Genomic DNA, 10579 nt, shown 5'->3' with positions numbered 1-10579 from the left:
CGGGAAAAAAAATCAGTCTCTGACGCTGATAGAACTCCTGAAAAATAAGAGGTTAGGAGAAGAAAGGAATCCTCGCATTTCTCCTCAAAAGATTCATAATCAAACCGCGAGAAAGAGGTTTGTTCAGAAATGCGTTCTTCCGTTAAACGAAGACAGTCCGCTGATGTATCAGCCCCAAAAAATGGACTTGACTATGCAGTCAGGTAAGAAGGTGTTTCTAGCTGTCTTGACAACGTTTGCAGAGAATCTTGTAACTCCTAGAAAATGTACAAGCACAGAGTATTTGATTTGGGATTCTGTTCGTTTGATTCTTGTTTCGTTTGCAGAGCACGCTGCCTGCGAGAGGTAGCACAGCAAATTGTTTCTGACGTGTTTTTCCTAAAGTGAAAAAAAACAAACAAACCCCTCAGCAGCACTGAGGCATTTTTGCAAGGAACATAGCTCCTGTTCTGCACGTGGCTGGGCTTAGAAAGCCAAAGCGGACGCACAATGAGCCTCAGTAAGGAGGAAGACACATCCTGCAATAACAAGAAGTGTCCACGTGTAGTTGGTAGGCTAACAGTTCTGAAATGTTTGGGCTTGTGGAACCCTGGTTCTGGGTGTTAAAACAGCTGATCTGGGAGCTGCTTCATTTAAACCTTTGAGGTTTGTGCAAAGCAACGTTTGCTCAACCTGCCAGAACTGTTGGTACCATTAGGAACACCTAACTTTCCAAATTGGTGAATCGCTGCCAACTGATTTTGATGGCTTTAGGCAAACGTACTTCTACACCGTAGATTATTTCTTGTTTGGTTCAAAATTGCGGCTGCTGGGAGAAACTGGTGCTTGCTTAGGGCTTGTCTGCCCCGAGCGCAGACCTGTGCTGGTTCAGGCTTGGTTGGAATGCAGTGGTAGGCAGCAGGTTTCTAACGCACGGCCCCCGAGCGATGCGGACAGAGATTGCCCCTGCACTGAGAATTGTGCTAATGAAGGCAACTTCCTAGACACTCTGTGTGCTCGTAGAGCAGGTTTTTATAGTGGTGTTTTGACTTGTCACGTACGAGTTATTTCTAGTCTCGGGGAATTCTTTCAATATCCTTTTTAATGTGTATGTAGAGCTCGCATTTACCCGTTTCTTGTGTGGGCACCAATGGTGCAGGATTCTTTAGGCTGAGGAGCAGGATCTTATTTTTTCTACCCCTGACTTTTTTATTCTGTTGGTTTTCTTGTTACTGCCCAGCGCAGGTCAGTGGAACTGGCGGTGCCTGGTACTTTTTTCACCTATATTCTTGTCTTCCTTTAAAGAAAAACATCAATCTGATGTGCTCAGAAGCTCTTTCAGGGGACTACAAAAGTCTGGCAATCTGTCTTAACAAAGGTGGCTTTCTAAAATCACAGAGCAGAGGTGGAACAGAATTGCATTTGATGTCTTCTGGACGTCTGGTTGTCCTTTAAAACAGGAGGTTGCTTAATAAAGGAAGTGTATTTTTGACAGGCTTAATGATTTGGAAAACAATGCTAAAGGGGTAGCTTGCCAAACCTGGCACCGTGTCTTGCTTTCTGGTGAATATTGACTGCTGAATGCTTGGTAGCACCTGTTTGGTTGTGGTGAACAACCAGGTAAAAAGAAACACACGCCTGTGTAGTACTAACAGTGAGGAATGGGGCCCTGTAGTTACCTGTGGCTGAGGTAACAGAAGTTGACAACTAACGCACTGTGCCAGTTAATAAGAAACTATTTCACATCAAGTCAAAGTTCTTCTGTTGTTGTTTTTTTCCTCTAAAAAGGCAAATCTTTTTAATCCAGGTTTTAGTTTTCCAGTAGGTTTTTACCAGCCAGGTGTTCTTCTGTAATGTGCCTGAGAAAAAACAGCACGTCTTCTGTGAGCTGCTGGAGAATAGGATTCTTTCTTTCCTGTCAGCAGAGGTTTTCCAGCTGAGTAGTTGTAGCTTTTTTTTTTTAATTTATTCTTCTAATAATTTATTAGTGGAGAACTTGAAATGTGTCAGTTAACCAGAACAAAGGATCTTTGGTAAAATGAAGGGAGAAACATGGTGATGTTGAGCAGGGAACAAGTTATGATGGTTTCTTTGGCTGGTAAGTGAGGAGTTCAGCACTGTTTCTCTGTTTTCCTGTGACAAACAGCATGTTGCTTTGTTGATCATTTATTTAGCGCAAAGATTTTAGCAAAAAACCTTCAGATCATTAACTTTCATTATCAATTGCGCACCTAAAGTAATGAACAGAAAAGGCACTGAACGAGATGTTGTGTCTAGCAGCTGTTCAGTGGCGTGTTTTACCACCTTCTCCTCCGAGCCTTCGACAGCAGCCTAATTTAGTCTGGAGCTCTTCAGTCCTGTGGGTAAAACACTTTTAATTACCGCTCTGTCAACCAGACTTTCAAAATTTCTCTTTATTGGAAATGTTGCAACCCTCTGAAATTTCTCCACTGAATTGCCCTATTCAAATTGCAGGGTTGTATTTTGGGATTAGAGCTTCGTAATGTGGCGATCTGTAGGACCTCGGTAGTAGGTATTGAATGCGGAGTAGCCCAATGGGCTCGAGTTGCCTCCTTTCTGTTCCTTTTCCAATAACATGGTTTGGCTTAAAGCGCTACGTGGAAAACTAATGACGGTTAACTTGGATCCTTCTAATATACTGAACGATTGCGTCAATGCAGTGAATATATTTTAAACCATCTTTATTGCAGAAAACTTTTTACAACGCTTTGAGAATTTCGTAATTTTTTTTTTTTTTGAAGAGAGAACTGGATTATAGTTTTCTTTTGAATGATAGGTATGCCTGTGAAGCTTAGAACGTGTGTGCATTGCAATACGACGTTTACAAGTGCTGTTAGCCTGTCCAACCACTTACGCGCTTATGCACGAAAGAAGAGTGCTGGACTTTTGACTGGGACAGGTATGTTTTGTTACAGATGTAAAAGCAAGTCTGTCTATGATACATTTTCCTCATCAGACTGGACAAAAGCATATGTTAATTCAAACTAATTTTGAAGCTTCTGCCGGTAAACAATTGATTTGCCATAAAACTTCAGCAACTTGTAAGAAGAGGTATGTTGCTGTTGTCCACTCTCATGTCTGATTTTCATTCTTACTCATTGATTTTGGCTCCAACACTTCAGGTATGTAAGCAGAACTGAGGCATGGTCGCTTAAATTCATTCTCTTACAATATCACGACTTCCAAACCAGCTGGTTGGCCTTCTGATGAAGTGTTTAAAAGTACCTCAGAAATGAGAGGGGGTAAAAAACCCAACGCACACGACAAACCAAGGAGTATTTTTTAGGATCTAGTACGTATAATCACTAATAATACTGTAGTTAAAATAGGAAAAGCAAGTGCAGGTTGTGTATTTCTAACAAACATACTGTATGTAGCTGATTTAATTTCTTGTTTGGCACGCAACCCAAAAACTACCTGGTCTGACATGGAGTGAGTGTAGTCCAGGGTCTGGCACTGCTACTAATGGCTTTTATTAAAACACACTTAATTCTGAAATACCTCCAGTATTCCATATTTTGACTCATTTCCAAAGATCTGCAGTTTCCTTGTCTGTAGGCAATTTCTGAGATTACTTGGATTATTGCTGAGATTGGTGGGACTTTGTATAGCAGCAGCAAATCGGGCAGCAGAGATAGAATGTAGTGAAGGAAATGTTGAGATACAAAGTCTGGAATATTCAGTGATTTGAGAAAGGCAGCCATCGGTTTTCTGTGTCAACAAGCACAGATCCATACATAATACTTTGGAAAAATGCATAATCATCTTTTTTATCTGCAGTTGTAACTCGGTTGTGCTCAGAATAGCAAAGAAACTGAGTTTGGGGCTTCCTCTGCAGAAGCCTGGGCCTGTGGCTGCCAGGTCTTGTGTTATATACTCAGTTAATGCTGTAAGAAAGTAGATTGAGAAGGAAGTCAGCAGAGGCAGTAATACCCAGTGTGTAGGAGTGTATGCCTTTAGTTACTGATTCTGAAAGGTTTGGTATTTACTCATTAGAAAGTTGATAATAGCAGACTTCATTGAGCACTGCTGTGGTTTGCTGTTAGCCCTGTGCTGAGTTACTTTGCTTATGTACCTGCTGATGAAATATTTTCACTAGTTAGGTATTTAAACTGCACATTGAAATAGTGGCAGTAATTCATTAGAGGAGACGCTGTGGCAAACAGGACAGTGCATAAAGATTGGATCCTGGACCAGCTCCCACCTCAGCATCCCTTCTGCTGAACGGGAAGAGTGAAGGGAGCCTGTGAAGGTGCTCTCAGGGGTTTTTGTTTGTTTTCCCTTACAGAACAGGCATTTTGCTAGTGCAGTAGTAGCGTACTGGTCAGAACAGTTGCCACTTTATTTAAAAGAATTGAAAGAAAAATCCTGAGTCTTGTATCATTGGACCTAGATGTTTGTTTAAAGTTAGCTTCGAAAGAAAGCTTTAAAATAAAATGAAAAGTTGGAAAGAAAATTTTAAAAAAAACCCAATCTTTTTGCCTCAGGAGCTGGAGCTGAGCCAGGCAAGTAGCATGTACCATGTGGATATAAAGGCCTTTCACTGAAACCAGTGACTTGGAGAGGCTTACGTTCTAGCTGTGCCATTATGCAGCCAGTGTATATTTGTATTAACTTGCTCCTTACCATTAACACCATCGTAACTCTGCAGAGTTTGTAAACTTTGCTCGTTGACTTTTCATTCAAGCAAGCTCAATGTAAGGCCTGTAGGCCACAAAATACGCTTTTTAACGGTGGTTTTGTTTGATATTCCACTTTCTCTTCACAAAACTTACAGTATGATGATTTTAATGCAAGATTTCGTTAGCACACGCTAGTTTTGAACTCTGCTATGAGTGCTGCTCCTGGGGACATCTCCGTTTTAATCCTTAAGACGTGGTTGCATTTGAGAGCAATTTTGCAATGCCTCCAGTTTGGTTTCAGCCTGGAACCTGTACGGAGATAAGGAGAATACCCTTATACAGGTTCCTCCTCCTGTTTTTGTGAAGCCTTTCTTATTTATATCTTCTAAAGGAAACAAAACTACCAAAACCAAATGATGTTGGTTGAATATTTGCCTCATTTTCTTGCAGTAGTGAAATAACAGCGTGTAAAGCCGAATGCTGTGATCCTGATTTGGCAGTTGTTACAGGAGCTGTGTAAGCATTGCTCTTTAGTAAGAGAAACACAGCGATCCCTGCATGCCACCAAAGCGACACCTCTCCTGGTGCTGCGTTAGCTCACGTACTCGTCTTTGCTCAGCTCTTCAGTTTGTGTGTGGTTTTGGTACTGACTATCACCAGTCAGCTTTTCTAGCAGATGCCTTGCTTCAGAGTTAATAACTCGATCACATTTATTTAAATCCTACCTTCTTCTTTGTTTTCTTTCAAACGCAACTTGACAGTTTCAGGAGTACCATAGACATAGTTAAGCGTAATTGTAAGCTTTGGGAATGGACTCAAGACCTTTCTAGGCTGTTGTCTGTTCGAGGTTAGTGTTTATCACACTTAATTTGTGCCTGTGGTTACACAATACGGATCCACTGTAAAGCGAATGCCAGTCTAGGTTCATTCGGCTAGTTCCTTGCTTTTGGGTCAGTGCTTGCACCACGCTCTTCAGATGCCTGACTGGAACAGCAGTATTTTTAATGCAGTCCACTTTTAAACTGTATAATGATTTAATCGCTTACCTTGAGTAGATGCTAATGTCCTCTTATACCTGTTTTCATGAACAGCAGTACATTGGTGTTACAGCATGTGGCCAACTTGCTGCTTTCTTCTGATTCTTTAGAGCATTGGACAGAGCTATGCAGAGTCTCCATAAGGCATCTCATTCTTCTTGGTACAGCTGTACATCCAGCTTCTTTCCTTTTCTTCTTTCAAGGCCTCTCTTCCTCGCCTCCTCAAAATCTCTTGGGTCTCTTTTCCACCCTGGCTTTTCACATCTTCTCTTTGCTGACTCTTTTCACATACTCAGTCTCTTCTTCCTGGCTGTCACCTGGGAATTACCACTCTCCTCTTTGCTCCTGTAGATGGAGACTGCTTTTTTTGGGAGTTGGGGAGAGAACAAGAAAATAGAGCAAGGACTCTGGCCTTTGAGCCAACAGCGTGACTGAGGAGCCGTTCATGCAGCCGTTGCACTTCCAGATTATTCTGAATATTGCTTTCACAAAGTTTGCAGTGGAAGCATATGCAGCCACAGCAGAAATCTGAGATCCACCGGCTTTGCGTGTCTTTATTCTGTGCTGTTACAGTTGTACCTGATCAACCCGGTACGATGAGTTAACTTCTGTGTCCCATGAAATCCTTCGGAGAGCAAGTTAATGTAGGGGTTTTCAGTGCATTTTACTGTGCAGTAATGATCACGGCAGATAGCAAGTGACTGAATTTGGAAAATGAGCTAATAAATAGAGAAGAAATGTAATTCATCATGTTTTACCTTTTGATTGTAGTGGTTTTAAATGGTTAATTAGGTCCAGTTATGCATACAGTTATTCAGCTTGTGCTAGGTTATATACGCTATGACAGAAGTGATGAGTTCTGGCTAAAGACCCAACTTCAGTCTTCTTGAAATGAGAAGTGTTCCCTGTTGGGGGGCATCGAGAAGCAGAGCACGCACATTACCAGAGGTGCACTCTTAATTTTGTACCTCAGACCAAACGTTATGGCGTGAAGGGCTCGAATTGTGACTTTTCTAGTTCAAGTTGTCTCAGGCATGCACGTTTTAGCCTCCTACCTGCATCTGCTTGTAGTCTTTCTTGATAAGAGGTCACAGAGGTAGAGATGGTTTTTACATGCAGTGCTTTTACCTGGAATGTATTTTTCTGAGTAAAGTGCTGCAAAACTGAACTGCAGTGCCTGAAGGAGATTCCTCCAAAGTTGGCTTGTCCTGTGTTTTAAGTGGGTTGTTTTTACTCTCGTGCTGTGTCAGAGGTTTGGTGACGTGGTGTAATGGGTTGTTTACACACGGTTTTTGGAACAGCAGCTAGGAAACACGAGGTGGCCAAGCTTGAAGGAAGGAGGCTTCTTTCAAAAAGAGCTGGGCCTTTATGAGAATGGAGGATGGTGTTGGTGAGCTGTTATAGCCACAAGGTAGATGTTAATGGTCGGTAATTTACTGCAGTGTCCGTACAGCTTAGTGGAGCTAAATTATCCTGGATCTCTTCCTGAAAGTGCCAAAACCAGACTTTCTGAGTCAGTCATGCATGGTTGTAGTAAAAGCTTTGCAAGAACAGCAACTGGGTTTTTGTCAGAACGTGGCTGTGCCTCTTGTGAGGCAATGGTGTAACTTACTCAGTGCTTGCAAGCATTTGTAAGCATCACATCGACAGAGCGCTTAAGTGCGTGCACGTAACTTCATTTCAACTCCTTACTCTCTGGATAGACAAAAAAATGAAATCGTGGCAGTTACTGGTACACATCTCTAATAACTGGTGTGGGAATTACGGTTTTCAGTCGGATTTATCCAGATTTTACTCTTCAGTTACTTTCCTGCTTCATTGGAGTAACTTCAAAACAGAGTTGTGCTGCTTTGTGCCTCCTACAATGTCAAGGAACACGTTCGCCGGGTCAGAAGGCAAAGGGAACAAAAACACCCCTGGCAGAACACAGCTTCAGTATCCTTAGCATTTCTCTTTTGTAACAGCTTCCTGCATGGGCACGGCTACTTCCAGTCTTAGCCAAGTTACTCCGAGGATGCATTGAGTGATCTGAATTTTTTTTTCTTTGTCTCTTACTGTGATATTTTCTGTGTTTTGTGATTTCTCTATCTAGAGACTCCGTTGTAAAGCGGCTCACAGAAGGAGCCCATTCTCTTGTTTTCTCATTGCTCTGCCTTTCAAGGAAGTAGAAACCACCTCTCCCAGTACGTGATGACGGTTTCTGTTTGTGTTGCAGTCTATTTGATTGCACAGTAGTTCAGAGGGGTTGTTTCTTAGAAAAAACCCCAAAACATTAGGTTTCTGGAGCTGTGTTGCAGGAGACCAGTTCAGGTCTGGTAAGGAGGCGAATGTGCTCTGAAATGCAGGGGATGTATCCAAGTAAAATCAAATTTCTTGACGGGGAACGGAAGTGAAGTTTGCCAACGTGGAGAAAGTCAGGTAGTTCTTGTTTCGAGTGCGTATGGGCTTCGTCAGAAGGAGCCTGCTGTCTGCTGGGGTGTTCTGGGGATTTTGACTTGATTTTGAACTGATGTCTGCTGACATCAGATGCAGTTCATGGATGCGTTTGCATTCGAGCGGTACTGACTTCTGTCTCCCTCCCCGTGACGTTCTGCAAAATCAGCAGTAGCAAAGCTACTGGCAATTATTAGTTATTACAAGGCTGTAATAACTGCTTTGGATAAGTCTCAGTGCAAGTGGTTCTCTTCTGAGTGTCTGGGTTTCGGTGTTTTATCTGCTTACGTTTCTGGTGATGCTGTTACTGATGTTGCTGTATGTAAAGCATTGACACCACTTGGTAGTTCCCACAGCCTGACAGGTAGTTAGCTTTTTTCTTCCTAATCATATGAAGAACATGCTTTTGATGAGAGCACAAAGAATTAAGGACCCCTTATTCACTTTTCCAGGAGTTATCTTGACCATTTCTGCCTCTCCGCCCCTCACCTTGGGTTACTGCCTTGATATCCCGACCGCTTGCATCGTTGCTCTCATAAAATACGCAGTGGAGCCTCATCTTCCTCATGATGGCTTGACCCAGGGTCTGAAGGAAGTCTTTGTAGGTTGGGATCTGCTTTCTGCTTGTTTCAAACCCCAGCAATTCATTCTGATTTTTCCAGATGCTCTAGGAATCTTTAAATCTGGGGTCGGAACTGGGAAATGTCTGGTGTATCTACAAGGTGAAAGTTTGGGTACAGGATAAAGCTTGAGAGGCGCTCATTTGGACGACAGGAAGGATGCAATCAAGGCTCTGTGTTCTTTAAATCAGTGTTGCGCCTCACCAGATGATGTCTCACTCTTCAGAATATTAAGAGGTTTCTTCTTCTGGTTTATATTACAGGAGTCAGAACTTGGGCAAGTGTAACAGGTTTTTAAATTTCACTGATAAAATGCTTCGGTGGCACAGGATTGCACCGTTTTGGTATCCAGAATACCACTTGTTAGCGTCCTTCAGGTTTCGGTGGAGTTCTAGTGTCGGTGTCTCATGTTTTGGAATAGAGTTTAGCTGGATATGCTTCTCAGTTCAAGCTTCTTGATTTTTCTTGAGCTTTATTAGCTGTTTCCATCATAATATTAACTCACTTTAATCCCCTCATCCCTCAACTCGAGCTGCTTCTTGGAATCTCCAGATTTGTTACAGATTCCTATTCCATCTGTTTATGGGAAGTGCATGAACTGAACCCGTTTGCCATGCGATTCCTCTTCGCGCACATTACTTTCATAGGTAATCTCAAATTTAAAAAGTGGCCTTGCCATCCCTGTCGATTGTCCCAATACCAGCTCTCCCTGCCAAGGATTATTACCTGATTTTTGTAAGCTGTGTTAGAATTCAGGCAGGAGTGAGGAGGGGGCAGCTTCATTTGAAATTCTTAGAGGAAAAGAACAACCTTTTTGCTTTATGTCGATAGCGACCAGCAGGCGTTTTATTCAGAGCAGAAGTTCTCCATTGCCTTAGCTGAAAGCTGCAGCTCTGTGAAGTTGTGGCTTTGCTGAACGCGAGGGGTCTTACGATGGTACTGCAACGACAGAACAAGTTCCGAGGTTTTGACAGTGTTTTATCCATGACAGGGACTTTCCAATGGTGCTTTGCTTCCGTACCATTCTGCAATAGGTGAGTAGGTGCTCGCTGGTACGAAAACACCAGTTAAATGCTGAATGTCAGTTATGTAGTCTCTTAAAGAGCAAGCGCTGTGCTAAACTAAGAAAAAAAAATAATAACCTCATGTGTTTTGCCAGTAAATTTCTTAGAGCAAACTGTAATTGTTTTGAATTCACATTGCCATGAGATGTAGAAGAACAAGGAGGTAGATGTGCTTTCACTGCTGCTATAGGAGATGCTTACTGAATAGCTCTGGTTAACGCTTATTGAAGTATTGCTTTCACATTTGGACGTTTCTCTCTTCTTAGCTTTGGACTGTAAGCAAAAGAAGTCAAGGTCAAGATCTGGAAGCAAGAAAAAAATGCTGCCATTACCTCATAGTGCTGATGAAGTTTACATACTCAGATGCAGGTACACAGGGTTATTTCAATTGAAAGAACACGTTCTTAAGAGCTTGCTACCTTCAGCCATCATAAGATTTAAGATTTTATCCTGTAAATGTGATTAAACTGAATAATAAGGGGTGGAAAACAACGGCTGACTTTCATTAATTTGAACAAGAGGACTTGAGTCAGTCGTGTTAAGTTGCCAGCTGAAATCTCATTGGTCATGTCAGTGATATTCTGTCCTTCAAAGGGAACCGTGCCTAAGAACAGCACAGGTTGTTGTTGCTGCTGTTAAAAATCTAAGAGTGTTTAAGTTGTATTAACTTCTGTTTTTGTGTGCTCACAGTTACTAGAAATGAACTCAATTACTCAGGTTGTCAGCTAAAATATGGAGAAAAAACCTGCAAGGACATTGAGACTTTCCACTTAATGTCTTCTATTTTATATATAATATATCTA

At 42.0% G+C, this 10579-nt stretch overlaps 1 protein-coding gene across 1 annotated transcript in view; it reads left to right on the top strand.

The window, feature by feature from the left end:
- The window catches only part of LOC104537512 (zinc finger protein 644-like), a gene marked incomplete at its 3' end in the record, with an annotated part of 13936 nt that extends 3708 nt beyond the window's left edge, over nucleotides 1–10228 (top strand). The window contains 4 exon segments of the mRNA XM_010180415.1: nucleotides 1–3; nucleotides 5–203; nucleotides 2777–2899; nucleotides 10043–10228. The exon segment at nucleotides 1–3 is cut by the window's left edge and continues 425 nt beyond it. Of these exon segments, the coding sequence (XP_010178717.1) occupies nucleotides 1–3; nucleotides 5–203; nucleotides 2777–2899; nucleotides 10043–10228 (511 nt within the window).
- Between the last annotated feature and the right edge of the window lie 351 nt (nucleotides 10229–10579).

Source organism: Mesitornis unicolor, unplaced genomic scaffold (genome assembly GCF_000695765.1).
Source record: "Mesitornis unicolor isolate BGI_N332 unplaced genomic scaffold, ASM69576v1 scaffold8973, whole genome shotgun sequence".
NCBI classification, from domain to species: domain Eukaryota; kingdom Metazoa; phylum Chordata; class Aves; order Mesitornithiformes; family Mesitornithidae; genus Mesitornis; species Mesitornis unicolor.
This window is presented reverse-complemented; position numbering and strand designations above follow the sequence as displayed.